Source organism: Lepidochelys kempii, chromosome 22 (assembly GCF_965140265.1).
Source record: "Lepidochelys kempii isolate rLepKem1 chromosome 22, rLepKem1.hap2, whole genome shotgun sequence".
NCBI classification, from domain to species: domain Eukaryota; kingdom Metazoa; phylum Chordata; order Testudines; family Cheloniidae; genus Lepidochelys; species Lepidochelys kempii.
Window position 1 is genome coordinate 10,645,858 of NC_133277.1, and position 17,656 is coordinate 10,663,513.

The 17,656-nt window shown below is 44.1% G+C and overlaps 1 protein-coding gene across 10 annotated transcripts in view; it reads left to right on the forward strand.

Annotated features, from left to right (window-relative positions):
- LOC140901666 (uncharacterized) overlaps window positions 1–17,656 on the forward strand; it is a 51,334-nt gene that overhangs the window by 30,926 nt on the left and 2,752 nt on the right. For 5 of the 10 annotated variants that reach the window (XM_073320904.1, XM_073320905.1, XM_073320906.1 and 2 more), the window contains 9 exons: window positions 889–1,042; window positions 2,206–2,381; window positions 2,473–2,542; window positions 3,541–3,693; window positions 4,608–4,943; window positions 7,216–7,325; window positions 8,655–8,770; window positions 15,149–15,278; window positions 16,782–16,913. In XM_073320904.1, the coding sequence (XP_073177005.1) occupies window positions 889–1,042; window positions 2,206–2,381; window positions 2,473–2,542; window positions 3,541–3,693; window positions 4,608–4,943; window positions 7,216–7,325; window positions 8,655–8,770; window positions 15,149–15,278; window positions 16,782–16,913 (1,377 nt within the window). Of the gene's footprint in view, window positions 1–888; window positions 1,043–2,205; window positions 2,382–2,472; window positions 2,543–3,540; window positions 3,694–4,607; window positions 4,944–5,553; window positions 5,592–7,215; window positions 7,326–8,654; window positions 8,771–15,148; window positions 15,279–16,781; window positions 16,914–17,656 lie in introns of those variants that run through there. The other 5 variants (XM_073320911.1, XR_012155922.1, XR_012155923.1 and 2 more) reach the window with 5 other exon arrangements.

Sequence of the window (17,656 nt, forward strand, 5' to 3'; positions counted from 1 at the left end):
CTAGATTTTCAGCGTCTGTTAGGCCTGGTCTGCGCTGGAAAGTTGTACCAGCAAAACTGATCCATTTTTGGCACAGTCTTATGGTTGTCCACCCTTACTTCTGTCCCCGAACAACAACACCCTCTGCTTTTACAGGCATTTCTGCTCCCTTTGGGGAGAGACATGAGCCTCCTGCCAGTATAGTTTTGTTAGCACAGTGGCAGTATGGACACACACATAACTATACCGGTATAAGCGGTCCTCTGGCTGCAATCCCACAATGCAACATTCCTTTCAGCAGTGACCTGTCAAGTAGCACTTTGGAACTTGGCTGCCCCACGTCACGGTGATCAGAAGCGCAGCTTATTTTATATGTCCAGTGTGGTTTCCATAGCCACAAATGTTTCTGGTACCTGCTTCATTTTTGCTGAAAGCTAAGCTCCTTGCTCTGAGTCTCATGCTACTGCCTGGTCCAGGAGAGAGGTGCTGGATTTATTTGCACTGTACAGACAAGAACATGGGCTGGCAGTTTTAGTTCTGCAAGGGGCTGCACTGCATTTGCTCCCTAAGGGCTCTACAGAGCATTTGGGCACAGCCATGGGGCTTCTGGAATCCTTTCTGGAGCTTCCCAGTGTTCAGGAGATGCACACCCACTGCTGCCCCTGTCATTTGGGATACAGAATACTCTTGGAGTCTTATTCTAAGCCAAACAAAGCTCACCTGATACTACAGTGTTCTTATAAATGCATGTGATCTAGGGTCAAATTCTGCCCTGGGATGCCAGCATGGGACCTGCATGTGAAGGTGGCATTTCGCCCGTGGTGTCTGTGTGCTTGGTTGGAGAGGCTGGGAAAGGGAGGAGTGAATACAAGAGAGGTAAAGCATGATGCTGCTGCTCTCTGTAACTAGGACATGGTGCAAACTCTGGACTCTGATGGGCTGAAAGACCTCACCAAGCAAAGCATCTCTGTGCATAGAACCCATTGGAGCACCCAGGCAGCCATGGGCATTGGGCAACGTGACGAAGTGACCAGCAGAGACTTTCAAGCAATGGGCCACACAGGTGAGAGAACCAGAGTGGAGGGAAGGGAGCAGTAGTCATTGGATGGCAGGTAGTGCTCCATGAGCCATCCACAGCATGATTAGGAAAGGCATGGTTCATGTAAATGGGGAGAAGAGACAACTCAATATCCCAGCTTTCCATGTCACTGCAAGTCACAATTCCCATAGGAATTGATGGCAGCTCCTTAGGTGAGTTCCTTTGGGGAAGAGACCTACCAAACAGGATGAAATCAAAAGAGTCCTACAGAAATGTAATCGTATTCTATAGACATTACTGTAAACCTTAAGAAATTCAATAGGGAATTATCAACTTTTTCCATTAGCTTTATTGGATCCAACCTATAGGATTCCATAGCAGAGCTATAATTCTCTATTAAATTCTATGGAATGGCATAAGATATGTTATAATTCTCCATTCAATTCCACAGAGTTCTAATTTTGAGAGACCCTCAGATATTAGCCCTATTACATTCTAATCTGTAGGACTCTTCCACAAGGGCTGGAGATGAGATGCACTGGTTGCACAGTGTTACAGACAGGTATTAAGAACATAAGAATGGCCATACTGGGTCAGACCAAAGGTCCATCTAGCCCAGTATCCTGTCTTCCGACACTGGCCAGTGCCAGACGCTTCAGGGAATGAACAAAACAGGACAATTAGCGAGTGATCCATCCCCAATCGTCCAGTCCCAGCTTCTGGTAGTCAGAGGCTTTGGGATACCCAGACCACGGGGTTGTGTCTCTGACTGTCTTAGTTAAAAGCCATTGATGGACCTATTCTCTATGAACCTATTGCCATCAGCAGCGGTTTGGATTCATAAAGCTCAAGTCAAGCCTGGAACTAGGCTGTCTCCTGAGCTCCCTTTCAAATGAGATGTAAAACTGAGGCTCTACTAAGGTTGTTAGTCCAAACCTCAGTGCCCCAGTCAGATCCCAGCTCCGTTAACTCCACTGAGCTTCTGTACATTCTCCCAGTAGTGTAAATACAGCATTCTTAGCTTCCTGTCCTAAACTACCATGCACTTATAAACCACGGCCACATTGGCTGCACGTCAGTAGTGGATAAATGAGACTTGTGTATAGGTTTTAAAGCACTTGGGAATGAGTGGGGCTTGATAAATGTGTGGAACCATCCTTGATTATTGCTGTTGCTGAATTCATTAGGTGCTGAGTGGCGGGAGGCAACTGAATTAATGAAAGCTCTGAAAATCCTGCTTGGTAAAGTCCATTGTGGGAAGACGATTGTGAAGCAAGAGCCAGCACAGCATGTACAGGGACAGGATGGGACAGCAGAATCCAGCCTGGCCAGTCAAAGGAAAGCAGAAGCAGAGCGAGGGCAGGTGAAGAACAGCTGACCCAAAATGGACCTCTGTATTATTCCCAATGACTCGTGTCTCTGTCTTTGACACTTGGCCCTTGTTTGTCCTACAGGATCCTGGCGGGCTCCAGGAGCATGGACGCTCCAATAGGAAAGGCCCCTTTGTCACTTGCGAAGAACTAGGTAAGAGCCATGGGTTCAGCTGTGGACACGGTAACAATTCAGGGGGTGCTGTAAGAGGTTGCTTTGATAGATACTTGGTTAAAATAATCACCAGAGTGTCTGGGTAGCAACACTTTTTTTCTTTTTTTAATTTTCTTTGGACATTTTATAATTACTATTTACAGGGAGGTCTTTTTATGTTGGTGGTAAGGTGAAGGAGCATTTCCCAGTAAGCTCCCATTACACACCAGTCCAAGACAGGCCCTACAGCAAATGGACCCTCGCCCCCAGTGCATAGAACAATACTGTGGTGGGGGAAAATCCACAACAGTCCTAGCCATTTTGCAGCCATGTACTCAGCAACCACCTCCTGTGAAAGATTTTGGGTGCTGCTCCATTGATCAGCCACTAGGTGGATGCTGTCTGGAGAACCGGACACCACAGTTGCCCACTTTTTCACGCAGTAAATAAGCACCCCGACTTTCACAATAAGCCAAAAATCAAGCTAATCCCATTTCAAAACAAGGCCAAAACAAGCCAACCCCTAAGAACCCCCACGCTCTATGTGACTAGATCCCCCCGGTGTGCAGTCTGGGACTGTGGTGGGCCTGCAGTGCACTCCTGACTCCCCCACTCGCCTCTGCTTGCCGGGAGCCAATCAAAAAAAAAAAAAAGAAGAAGACGACGGCGCAGCAACAAGCTACAACAAGCAACAAGCTAAAAAGTAGCCAACAAGCAACTCACAAGCCAATTAAGCCAAAAACAAGACCAATTTCTGCGATTTTTTTGTGGGTTTGGCATGTCCACTGGACACCATCTAGATGGAGGAGCATCAGCTCCATGATTCTCTTACCACCTGGGGCTCAGGAGAAGCATTCTCTCTAGGCACTACAGTTCTTGCATGTGGCAATGTGTTATGCAGTAACTGCCCACCTGCCCAGCCATCTGCATGAAGCCACCTCCTTTCTCCAGGCCTGGAGGTGCTTTTCTAGCTGACATGCCATGTCTGTGTTTCCCAGGGCTAGGTCCTCAGCCTGGTAGGGCCACACTGGCCTGTCTGACTGAGCTTGAGGTGGAGAGTCTAATGGCAACTTCCCCCCTCACCAGGACCCTGCGTGAGATCAGGCAGGCTTTGGAGAAGCAGCAGCAGTGTCCTGTTGTTTCTGCTGCAGGTAATGAAGCAAAATTCCTCTTGAGTGTCCTGCAGCCTGTGCCCCTTGAGGTGCAGAATGCAAACATATAGGATTGATGTCGGGGGGAGGAATCATTAATTACCAAGTCCACTCTACATTTGTGCCCAGATGAGTGACTCTTACGTAGTCTTATACATAAAATATCTCCGCAGTTCATTAACTAGTTTAATATGAGTCAGAGCTGGTGGATTGACCTCCTTGGAGAATGAAGTCCTCTGTTGATCCACAGGTTCAGCATAGGTATGAGAAGGGCAAGCTTCCCTGGCAGTGTGCCTCAATCCTGGCCAGGAAAGATGAGAGGGAAAGTCAGCCTCTGGGGCCCATTTACGACTAGGTCTCTATGCTGAAAATGACAGTAAGAGTGACAGTGCTTAGGTGAGACTGAGGATACCTCTCCTCTGGGGACTGGACATGTCTGAGGCAAGCTGCCAAACCTGAAGATACAGGGAGCCTTCAATCATGGCTAGATGGGTGGGAATGGGAAGTATCACCATGTGACAGTTTGTATATGGAGACCACAAAAGCGTGGCTTGGCAGCGGATACTGGGCTCACTTGCCCCAGCCTGCTTTAAAGAACCCAACAGTTTATAATGGCATAATCCTTTGTGCAGGGTGCCATTACACCTACACTCTGTGCATCCCCAGAAAGTATCTCTATGGAAGCCTGTGATAATGGGAAGGAAATAGCTTGCAGAATTGTAGCTTATTGTGGAGAATTTCACAGAGGAAGGAGGAGAGCTGTGGATAGTGGAGGGATGGTGCTAGTTTACAGGTGGAGGACATCCCCAGGGAGCAAGAAATGGTATTGGTTGACAGAGGGAAGAAGACCGCTCCAGGGAGCAGGGAATGATGCTAGATTGCTTACCTGAATTCCTGTGTCTTTTCTTTTCCAGAGGCATATTTGAGTGACAGTTCTCCAAGGTCCACCAGGAATTCACTGATCACCACAGATCTGGCCAGCTTGTCCCCTCGCCAGTTTGTTGTTTACCGCTTTGGCTGCACTGTGATTCGCCTGCTAAGCAGGGCCTGCTCCCACCCAGCTGTGGTACTCATGTTGGCTCAGACAGTCCCAGACCAAAGTTACCAAAGGGTCCAAGAGGCTCTCCAAAGCCCTGGAGATTCCTACTATGATGCTACCAACAGGTTCCTGTATATATGTTCAGCACGCCTGGAGAATGCCGGGGAATTTATAGCCATCCTGTTGAATGCCATGGCATGGATCAAAGCAGGTATGAGTGCCAGCAATCAATGGGAGCAGGGTGTCTGCTATTTATACTCTATCTGTGACTCAGCAGGTGAGGAACAGGTTCTTTTATAGGCATGTCTTCATAGCCCCAATAATTTCTTTGTTGCTTGGTAAGAGTTTGCTGTCTGGGAAAAGTTTGGTTTTCTTTGCTCCTGGACACAGCTCTATCTAGAGTCCTGCAGTGCTGCTCTACGTGACATCACTTGTGTTATTTCCTTTCTCCAGATCCTTCGGCCCTTTCTGGCCTGGATACTGTGTCCCAAAACTAGGAACAGAGGAGTAACTTCAAAGGCCCTGGGCACTCTCCAGCAGTAGGATCACAGCCCAGTACAAGGGAGGCTTTCACTGAGTGTTTGAATCCTTTGAGAGCCAGGTCTCCGGCTGTTAAAATTATAATTATAATTTGTATTAACATGGTGCCCAGTCATGGACCAGAACCCCATTGTACTAGGTGCTGCACAAATTCAACATGATAGTCCCTGCCCCAAAGACCCTACAGTCTAAATAAATCTTGGAGTCAATGGAGCTATGCTGATTTTCACCAGCTGAGGATTTAGCCTTGATTTCACTCTTATTTTCTATCCCTTTGCAAGCTTCAGAACTGATGAGTGAACAGGTCTGTTCTTTAAAGGTGTTTGCACAATTTTTTCCATAGCTCCAACGCCTGACTATCATTACATCACTGCAGAAAGCAGCTAGTGGTGTTTATGCGACACAGTGGATCATTGGCAAGAGAAAGAGAGCATGCATCTACCCTGTAATTTACTATGCAAATCACACAACAAGGAAATGTCCGCCCATCACATGCAGAGCTTTGGAATTCAGTGATGCTTCAGAGCCACTTTCTATAAATTTAGCTAATGAGTTTTAGCAGTCTCTGTGCTGCTTTTGAGCTACTGATCTGAAACCAATGGAGCTGAATCCCAAAGCTCCTAGATCATCCCCAATCTCAAGATTCTCCCCTCTGGTCACTGAACGTAATTACGCTTTTGTTTATATCTATATATATGTAGAAAATAGGTCTAGGTGTATGCTAGATGGGTTGTACATGTCCAAGGATAGTGAAAGTAGCATACATTTGCTAGCTGGGTTGGCAGGCTGCTGAGTATCCAGGTTGATTCCTTTAATTAACTTTAGGATAGCATCATCATCAATCCAAGTTAGACATTCCCCATAAAGAAACATGGCTGGTGGTTTTTCCATATACCGGCGGCCAGAGGGGTTGTCTCAGGACTCTGAGTATCAGGTTTGAAATGTCTGGAACTATAGGTTCAAATACCATTAAGCTCAGCTCAGCCCTTCATCCTTCTGACCAACATGGAGTTTGCCTTAAAAGCCAAGGTCCCATCTTCCTGATGTGGACATCCAGGACTTGCTTCTCTTTTGTGAGAATAGAAGCAAGCCCTAAAGATCTCATGGCACTTTTTGTAGGAATAGGGGTTTGTCCCAATGTCCTTGGTGAACCTTGTTCTCCCAAAACTACAGCTTGTCTTTGGTTTGTTGATTACCCCCTTGCATCACTGGAAGGCGGCTACACATATAGGGCCAGATTTTCAATGGTGATGGGCGCCTACCACCACAACTGCAGTCCTCAGCATCCCTGAAAATCAGACCTATAGAGTGTAGGACATACTTTGAATTCCATTGGAACACAATGTATTACACACGTACAATGTTACTGTGGCATTCTGAACATTATACTGTCAGATTGACCAACTTCATCCTTGCCATTACAATGTGTAATTCTGTTTTTGCAATGAGGCGTGGATTTGTGTTTATTTCTCTCTCTCTCTCTCTCTTTCTTTGTTTAATCTCTTGCTAATTAGCATTAGTAAAGGAGAAGGAAGTTATTGTTTCTAGTTGTAGCTGTCCTGTGGTTCCACCAGACACAGTCCCTTTGACACTATCAGCCTGTCTACTGTGGGGATTTGTTCTACAAATTCTTACTGATTTTAAACCTGGGTCACATAAACTAGTTGTAAAACCCAACTGCAGTGTTTGGGGAAACTTCCTCAGTGTGTATGGAGACCCTGTGTCTCTCACTGTCATCCTCCATTCTTTCTAAAACTGTTTCTACTGGACAGATGCTTTGGTTACTTTTGCCTTTGCTGCTATTTTGTCTGCTACCATGTGCACTCAGTGGAGAGGCTATTTAATGGCTAACGAGGTTACACGTTTGGATTAAAAGGACTCTGATCGCTAAAGATGAGTGGTGTGAATGGGGTCTGACTCTGTCTACTTTTGTCTTTCTCCAGGATCGACAGCAGCTGCCAGTGCTCATTCTTGCTTTCAGATAGAACTCAACAGAGGCATCACAGCTCTGGCCAATGCCTTTTTCCAGTGTTCCTGGGGAGCAGTAGAGAAGGTAGTTGAGATTATGTGACTTCCATTAGTGGCAGTGAAAATCACACATGCAGATCAAGGGGACAGTGGATTAGAGCAGTGTGAAATGTGCTCCAATACAGCCAAAATTTGCCTGGTTTAGCTGGGTTTGTTGCAAATTCAAATTTCATGCAAGGTTTGTTAATGCATTAAGGAACCTCCTGAGCATACCTGGGGCTGATTGATGGTTTTGATGTGGATTCATTACACTTTAGTGGGTTTACGTGGTATCAGCACCAAGCTCGGAGGTGCTGCTGAGTTTCACTTTTAACAACCCAAAAGTGAAACATGGGAAGCATGAACCTCAAACTTCAGGGGGAGTCTATACTCTGCTCTCATTCCACATCCAAAGTGCCCTTTGATCTCAGGGATGAATAGTGATCCACAGTACAGAGCAGAGAATAGAAATTTACCCTTAGTCTACAAAGCTTAAAGAATGCCTTCTTCAGATGAGTGGCCTTCTACCTTCCCTAGTATTTGCTTTGTATGTGGAGTAGAACCAGACACACAATAAAACCTCAGGTCTGAAGTCTCCTAAACCATGGGGATTGTTCAAATTCTAGATCTGGATCTGAACTTAGTGGTGTATGTCCATTGCTAGTTTAGATAAAGAACCTCTGAACGGCAAAAAGAAAAGGAGTACTTGTGGCACCTTAGAGACTAACCAATTTATTTGAGCATGAGCTTTCGTGAGCTACAGCTCACTTCATCGGATGCATACCGTGGAAACTGCAGCAGACTTTATATACACACAGAGAATATGAAACAATACCTCCTCCCACCCCACTGTCCTGCTGGTAATAGCTTATCTAAAGTGATCATCAAGTTGGGCCATTTCCAGCACAAATCCAGGTTTTCTCACCCTCCACCCCCCCACACAAATTCACCTGGATTTGTGCTGGAAATGGCCCAACTTGATGATCACTTTAGATAAGCTATTACCAGCATGACAGTGGGGTGGGAGGAGGTATTGTTTCATATTCTCTGTGTGTATATAAAGTCTGCTGCAGTTTCCACGGTATGCATCCGATGAAGTGAGCTGTAGCTCACGAAAGCTCATGCTCAAATAAATTGGTTAGTCTCTAAGGTGCCACAAGTACTCCTTTTCTTTTTGCGAATACAGACTAACACGGCTGTTACTCTGAATGGCAATAATTCTGCAATGAGAGGCAGCAATCCTCATCAGGTTAGTTAGTTAATTTCCCTGCAGGACTTTTGCAGTATACAGTGTGATCACAGAAGAAACGTTGCTCTTTTGATTGACCCTCTGGTGTTTACACTGTTGTTTCCTTACTCTTGGTGCTCATTTTAGGATCCTGCAGAAGACAAACCATCCACATGCTTTGACTCCCAGACAATATTTGAAGAACTTCTGAGCATCCGAATGTCACCAGATCCCCAATTCCTTGAGAAATCCCAACATGAGAGGTACTGGAGATCAACACACAGTTAAAAACAATTATGAGCCATATCAACTGGGAGGAAGAATTGAATCAGAAAAATGTGGATGATAATCGGGAGCTGTTTAAGAACACTTTACTAGATGGCGCAAAAGACACAATTCCACAGTCAAGGAAAAAGGCTTTTTTGGTTAAAAAAACAACCTAATTTAGAGGGGAAGTAAAGGCAGCTAGCTAGAGAGATAGAGAGATAATTGACAAAAGGGAAAACTCATAGTAGTGAACATAAATCAGAAGTTAGGAATTGTGGAAACAAATTTTAAGGGAAGGGACACAAGGAGAAATCTATGGCCAGCAGAGTTAAGGACAATAAGAAGAGGTTTGGGTGGGTTTTTTTTAAGTATATGAGGAACAAAAAGAACCCTGTCAGTGGAATTGGTCCGTTAGCAAATGGAAATACTAGAATTATCAATAATAATGCAGAAAAGGCAGAATTGTTCAATAAATATATCTGTTCTATATTTGGGAAAGGACAGTTGAAGTAGTCTCATTGTATGATGATAACACTCTTTCCATTCCACTATAGAATCATAGAATCATAGAATATCAGGGTTGGAAGGGACCCCAGAAGGTCATCTAGTCCAACCCCCTGCTTGAAGCAGGACCAATTCCCAGTTAAATCATCCCAGCCAGGGCTTTATCAAGCCTGACACTAGTATCTCAGGATGATGTTAAACAAGAGATACCGTATATATTCGTTCATAAGCCGAATATTTTTGGTAAAAAAAGTGATGCATCAAAGAGCGGGGGTCAGCTTATAAACGAGTCTACACCAAAATTTGATGATTTTAAACTCTATGAAATCATTGAATTGAATATCTAATACATTGTCATTTTTTTTACCTGGAGCGTCTGCAGGCATGGAGGCACTCAGTTCCTTGTGGCCGCAGTTCGCCATTCGCCGCCAATGGGAGCTGTGGGAAGTGGCTGAGGGGCTCCATGCCTGCAGACACTCCAGGTAAACGAAACATCCCAACCCGCCAGCGGCTTACCCTGACAGGCCAGGAGCCAAAGATTGCTGACCCATTTATTTATGTCAATACTGCAGCCTTTTAAAGTTGCAAAGGCTTTGTTTAGTGGACTAGATTGGTTTGAACGGAATACTAAAAGAGCAGTGCTGCAGATCTGCATGACGTTTGACCCATGCATTTCACAAAATGCTCTGCCTTACAAGCCAATCAGAAAAATAGAATGAACGATAGTACTATAGCAATGGTGTCAGTCCGCTACTGTGTAATTTGATCTCTTCATGCATTTCTACCCATGGACCTCATAAGCCTTAAGCCAATGTGAAAATATATAGAGATAGAATCTCTAATAAAATTGAAATAGCCTGTTATCGCCACAGACATGCCAATCTACAGGGCTGCTTTGAAATAAAACAAAGAACAATAATAATTTGACAGTGATAAAGCAGGTGATATTCCTCTGTAAAGTCCTAAAAAATCTGTAACTACAATAATAATCATCTATTTTCATACTAGTATTTAAAATGAACAACAGTGAAATCAAAAGAAAAAGGTCTGCTTATCACACAGCGTTCAAACTTAAAGTTGTTGAATATGCAGAAGCAAACAGTAATTGCACTGTTGCTCGTGAATTCTGTATCAATGAGAAGCAAGTAAGAGATTGGCGAAAAAATAAAACAACGCTAAAAGACATGCCAAGAAGCAAGAAAAAATGTCCAATGAGGTGCGCTTCATTTCCTGAGCTGGAGAAAGACCTACATAATTGGGTTGTTGAATGTCGACAAAATGGGTACATTGGCACTAGAAATGGAATTGGTCTGTGTGCTCTGCAAATGTCGAAAGATGACAAATACAAGTCAGTAAAGCCATCAATGTTTGTCGCATCAGTGGGTTGGTGTACTCGCTTCATGAACCGTCATGGTCTCTTGGCTTCGTCAGTGAACAAAGATAGCGCAAAAACTGCTGAGAGATCTGGAAGAAAAAAATCGAATCTTTCCAAAGGTTTATTATAAAATATCAAAAGGAATATGCATTTGAACCGTCACAAATAGGAAATATGGACGAAACACCGATGACATTCGATCTCCCGAGCAACAGAATGGTAACCAGTGTTGGTGAAAAAACAGTTTTAATTAAAACCACTGGCCATGAAAAAATCCATTGTGCGGTGGTTTTATGATGTTGGGCAAATTGATCAAAGCTCCCTCCTGTTGTTGTTGTTTTTAAAAGAAAAACCTTGCCTAAAAACGTGAAATTTCCTGCTGGTGTCATCGTACGTGCACACGAAAAGGGATGGATGAATGAAACTGGGACTATTGAATGTCTGAAAAAAGTGTGGAATAAGAGACCAGGAGCACTTTTCAAGAAACCTGCTATGCTTGTCTGGGACATGTTCAGGGCACACAAGATGGATGAGGTGAAAAATGTGGCCAAAAATATGAAAACTACTTTGGCTGTAATACCTGGAGGCTTAACTTCAGTTCTACAATGTCTTGATATTTTTTTTGCTTGATGTGTGCCTGAACAAACCCTTTAAAGACAGGCTACGCAGAGTGTGGTCTGAATGGATGTGCTCAGGCATGGCAAAGTTGACGAAAGGCAGGAATCTTATGAAGCCAGAAATCAGTCTGGTCGCCCAGTGGATCAAGGACGTGTGGTGTCCATTCCCTCGGAAATGATAGAAAAATCATTTAGAATGCTGTATCAGCAATGCACTCGACGGGTCAGAAGATGGTGCCATATTTGATGACACAACAGAGGCTGATGATGAGAAGGAATCTGAGTCTGAAGTCTACAATGACAATGCAGGTGCAGCTGTGACTGAAGCAGAGTTTAATGAACTGTTTGGTGAATCAGAGACTGATTCAGACTTCGAAGGATTTTAAGACTTTTTAAAATCTCATATTGTTTTAAGTTACTTGTTTTAAATATCCATTTACTGATTTTAAATATTGACTGTAATTTTGAAGGTGAATACATATTTGTTCAGTTATTATTATAACAACAACAGGTTTTTCATTAGATTGCATTAAAATAATTCTAGCAAAACTTTTGAGTGTTTCCTGTGACACCAGCTTTTAAAATATAGCAGGGGTTGGCAAACTTTGGCTTCTGGCCCATCAGGGTAAGCTGCTGGCGGGTTAGGACGTTTTGTTTACCTGAAGCGTTCACAGGTACGGAGCCCCTCAGCTCCCAGTGGCCGCGGTTTGCCATTCCCAGCCAATGGGAGCTGTGGGAAGTGGTGGCTGGGAACGGCAAACCATGGCCACTGGGAGCTGAGGGGCTCTTTACCTGTGAATGCTCCAGGTAAACAAAATGTCCTGACCTGCCAGCGGCTTACCCTGATGGGCCAGGAGCCAAAGTTTGCCAACCGCTGAAATATAGGGTTGGCTTATGAAAGGGTCATACAGTTTTTACTATTTATTCCTATCCATCTTGGGGGGGTTGGCTGATAAACAAATGGGCTAATGAACGAGTAAATACAGTACTAAAGGTAGACATGTTTAAATTAGTCAGTCAAGATAAGTTGCATTCAAGAATTTTAAAAGAGCTGACAGCTGACAACATTAATGTCGATTTTCAATAAGTCTTGGGACACTGGGGAAGTTCCAGAAACTGTAAGAAAGCTAACATTGTGCCACTATTTAAAAAGGGTAAATGAGATGGCCCGGATAATTATAGGCCTGACAGTCTGACATCAATCCCAGGCAAGATAATGGTGTGGCTGGTAGGAGATTCAATTAATAAAGAATTAATGAAGGGTAATATAATTAATGCCAACCAACATAGATTTATGGAAAATAGATCCTGTCAAGCTAACTTTATATCTTTTTTGATGAGATTACAAGTTTGGTTGATAAAGGTAATAGTGTTGATGCAATATACTTAGACTTCTGAAAGGCATTGGACTTGGTACCACATGACAGTTTGATTTTAAAAAAACTAGAACAATATAAAATTAATATGGCCCACATCAAATGGATTAAGCTAGCTAACTGATAGGTCTCAAAGCATAATTTTCAATGGGGAATAATCATGGAGCAGATGTGTTTCTAATGGGGTCCCACAGGGACCTGTTCTTGTCCCTACTCTATTTAATATTTTAATGACCTGGAAGAAAAGAAAAAAATATCCCTGATAAAGTTTGTAGATGACACAAAATTGGGGCAGTGGTAAATAGTGCAGAACACAGATCATTGATACAGAGCAATCTGGATCGCCTGGTAAACTGGGTGCAAGTAAACTATATGAATTTTAACACAGCTAAACGTAAATGTATACCTCTAGGAATACAGAACATAGACCATACCTACAAGATGGGGGACTCTATGCTGGGAAGCAGTGACTCTGAAAAAGATTTGGGGGTCGTGGTGGATAATTTGCTGAACATAAGATCCCGGTGCAATACTGTGGCCACAAGGACTAATGTGATCCTTGGAGTCGTAAACAGGGGAATCTCAATTAGGAGCAAGGAAATTATTTTACCTCTGTTTTTGGCATTGGTGCAACAACTGCTGGAATAGTGTGTCCTGTTGTGGTGTCCACAATTCAAGAAGGAAGTTGATAAATTGGAGAGGGTTCAGAGAAGAGCCACAAGAATGATTAAAGGATTAGAAAGTCTGCCTTATAGGGATAGAATCAAGGAGCTCACTCGACTTAGCTTAGCAAAGCGAAGGTTAAAGGGTGGCACTGCTCACTTGATCACAGCCTATAAGTACCTACATAGGGAATAAATATTTAATAATGGACTCTTTGATCTAGCAGAGCAAGGTATAACAGAATCCAACGACTGGAAGTTGAAACTAGACAAATTCAGATTGGAAATAAGCCGTACATTTTTAACGGTGAGAGTAATTAACCATTGGAACAATTTACCCAGGATCCTTGTGGATTCTCTGTCACTGACAATTTTTACATCAAGACAGGGTGTTTCTCTAAAAGATCTGTTCTAGGAATTATTTTGAGGAAGTTCTCTGGCCTGTATTATATCAGAGGTCAGACTAGACGATCACAGTGATCTTTTCTGCCCTTGAATCTGTGAATCTATTAATTGCTCCATGTGGAATTACAGCGCAAAAGTACTGTACGTTCCTATATTGAGTTTTTGCCTAATTAGATAATTGGTATATATCTCGCCTACTCTTGTGTTAGTCTACTTTGGTTCTGCTTTCAAAGTTGCATTTGGATACAGATCAAAGCCATGGGTGCAGCTGTTGCCACTGATATTGCATCCGAGTTGAGTTTCTGACTATGAGCCCTGGAAAGGATCCCAGAGAATGCTTTGCATGCAGTGAGAGAGGTGTGGTCTACTGGTCTGTGCACTCTAGGGTTCTAATAGTCAAGCAAGTGACTCACCTACCCCATCTTAGCCTCAGTTTCCCCATTTGCAAAAAATTGAACTAATATGACTTACTTATTTCACATCAGGGGCTATGAGGTGTACTTAATTAATATTTGTAAAGTACTTTATTAAAATTATTGCTATATAAATGTAAAGTTGTAATGAGGATGAGAGATGTCGCAGTTCCTTCTCCTTCAATCTGCCAGGAAGAGTTCTATGAGCCAAATAACACTGCAGGCTTTCTGCAATGATTTATTAAAAGAGCTACCACTGAAAATGGGCAGCGTAGCTTGAGGGTGATGTGACAGCTATCTACAGGTACATGAAGGGTCTAATACCAAGGCGGGAGGAGGATTGCGATAGGATGGACCATTGAAGGAATAACAAGATGAGACTGAGCTAAGGAATATTTAAGCTAAATAGCAGGGGGAAATTCCCAGCGATTAGCATTATTAGACTGTCTTCTTCACACGCACAAAAATGGTGGAAGTCTCATTGCTTGCTTTTGGTTCCACCCCTTATGCTACATGAATGTTCTCTATAGGACAAATTTCACAGTGTACTTATGCTGCATGGACCTGCAACAGGTGCCCAAAATATGTCAAACCCACCCAGAGTCAAGGGAGAGTTGGAATGTGCCGGATATTGAGTAGCTTTGTTAGTTGTAATAGCTTTTTCTGGAGAAAGGAAACTATGAAGTCATCAGATTTTGCTCTACTGAAGCTATGTGGGCCCTAGGGAAAGGGGTGGGATTCAGAGCCCGAGCCACAGCTTCAAAGCACTGTCTACACAGCTGTTTTTACAGCACTAGCACAAGACCTGCTAGTTCAAATCTCTAGACCTGGGCTGTGTAGACATCCCCTATCAGACTTGCTTCCAGGCTTGCGATGAGTTTGCAAGTGAATCCGTTCACTCTCCCATCCTCTTTCCCCAACTCCCTTCCCGTCTATTGCAGGTGAAGAAAGAATTAAAATGGAGACTCAAGAGTGATCAGAGGAGTCATACTGGAAGTACATGTTGTGTTTTCTGTGTCTAGGTTGCAACATTACCGATGTTTTCAGCTTCGGGCGGAGATTCAAGATATGATGCAAAGTTCAGGGAGAAAAGGAGCAATGAAGTGGAGTGGTGAGAGCAATAAGAGAAATGCAGATTCCTCTGGCATTGAGGTCAGTTGCTTATAGGCTGTGGGTCTGTATCATAGGGCGACCCCACATGGCATGCTCTCCTGCCGCCATGGCATGACAGGCCCACCCATCTTACTTTCCATCCTTCAGAGTCCCCAGAAATAGTCCAAAGTGTCCTTGAGTACAAATGGCCCTTGTGGGGATAATTTATTACAGAAGAAAAAGTCACGCATATAACAATACCAACACTGTAATCCAGGTAATACATCAAATAGAGCTCTGGCATTCCATGCCCCAGCTCTCTGGCCCAGCCCTGGTATCCCTCATCACATCTCAGTGTCCCTCACTGTGCCCCGGCTCTGCAGCCCAGCCCCCATGTTCCCCGCCATGACCTGGCTTTCCAACCCAGTCCCAGCATCCCTCACCATGCCCCAGCTCTTCAGAGCAGCCTCTTTGGCCCGCTGGCTTCAGCTCTCTGGCTCGAGGAATCAGAAAACATCTTCCTCTCTTGCTCTCAGCCTCCAGCCTTCTCTGGCCTTGACTGTCTCAGGTTCAGGAAGGACAGCTGGCTAGACCCTTCACTGGCTTCCTGATAATTCCTCCCCCTTTCCAGAGAGGGTGTACTGAGAACTTTCTGATCTCTACAGCTTTCCTCAGAGATCCCCCTCCAGTCTCCTGAATTTTCTTAAATGACACTCACCAGGTCTTTCCCTGACCTTTTATAGTCTCTGGTGCTGCTCACCCTCTTAACTGGCCAAACTGGGAGCCCCTATTGTGGCGCAAGAGAGCTGTACCTGCTTCATTCACAGGTGCCAGCCACCGTGTGACAATCTGATTCTCCTTCAGCTCAATCAGTTCTTCCCTGATGTTATTCCATCAGTGTCAGTGGAATTACTCCTGGTTTTCAGCAGCATAAGAGAGAGGAGAATTAGACCCCTATATATTGAAGAAGTTGAATTTATGACATTTTCCAGTCTTTTATTTTAAAATTTCCACCGTTGCCTCAGTTTTGAGGAGCGTGGTTTAATGCATCCTAAAGGGGCAAGAAGGTCTGAAAGTGCTAAGCACCTGCACTCTGGAAATCTGGCCCCTTGAAAGATGGGCACACAAAATTTCTAGTAAGTTTTGAAAGCCTTGTTAGTATGACAGACAGCCAACTCTTAGAAGAGAATAGGTGCTCCCCCCAGTGCCACTGCTCTACCACTCTCTATTGTCACTCTTGGTAAGACAACCCGGGGGCTGTACTCACAGCCATTGCTCTGGTACTCTTTCTTCTTGATGGTATTACAGCACCTGTGACCTCCCACATGGCTTGCACATCTAACCATCCCCAGCAGGGACTCCTGCTGGGAAAGGCTGAGATTAGGTAATGTGAGCTCTCCAACACTTTTTATCATAATTATTCCACCTCTGCATCCAAGTGCTGTGTATTTCCATGTGGAAAGGATCGGGGCTTCAGTTCCTTTGAGTGTCAGTTGGCTTGGTTGCACACTGGAGGGCTCTTTAGATTGAAGGGTCTCAATAGCCTGTGTTTTCTTGTGGAAGGTTGCGAAGCTGGAGAAGATGCTGGATGGGCTAAATGAGGAGTTCTTCCAGCTTACAGTGCAGGCCTTGACAAGCCAGAAGGAGGAAGAACTACTGGACCAGAAGCTCAGAATCCAGGAGGAATCATTTGCGGTATGAACCACTTTTCATAGACTTGGTGCATTTACCAGCTTCACAGAGGTGTCCACAACAGCTCACCTTCGCCTTGGTGCAGCCCCTAATGATTCAGCCTCCTGTGCTGCAAAAGTTGAGGGTGAAGAGCCAGGATAAGTGAACAGTTCAGACATCCCTGAACCAGTTGTCTCCTTTCCTGCAGACCCATCAATTCCAGTATCATGAGTTCAGTTCATCAGAGAAGGGGAAAGTTTTTTCTCCAGGATAAAGTCTTTTGTCATGCACTTTGCCCTGTAAGGTTGTGTTCCCATCACTTAGTCTCCTATTGTGACACAAATGGCATGGCATCATTGCTTCATGCAGGCTGACAACCCTGTGCTCCAGGAAACTAGCCCCAGAATATAGGTAGCAACAGACGGTCAGACATTTACCTATGCAGATCCAGCCAAACAAGATATCTGCTGAAGCACAGGGAAAGGGAGAGGAAAGCTGGTCTTGGATTCTGCAAGCTTATTGAACTTCGTGGTTATTAATAGAACCCAAACTTCTCTAAGCCCCTAGCAGGGCATGGTGTGATCTAGAAGTCGGATAACTTTATAACATGCATGTGGGTCTCCATAAGATCCGCTTTTGCTAGAACAGTAAGGCAGTGTAGACTAGTGGTTTGAGCAGGGAACAGCATCAGGACTCTTCAGCTCTATTCCCAGCTCTTTGCCTGGCTCCATGTATGATCTTGCACAAGTCACTTTACTTCTCTCTCC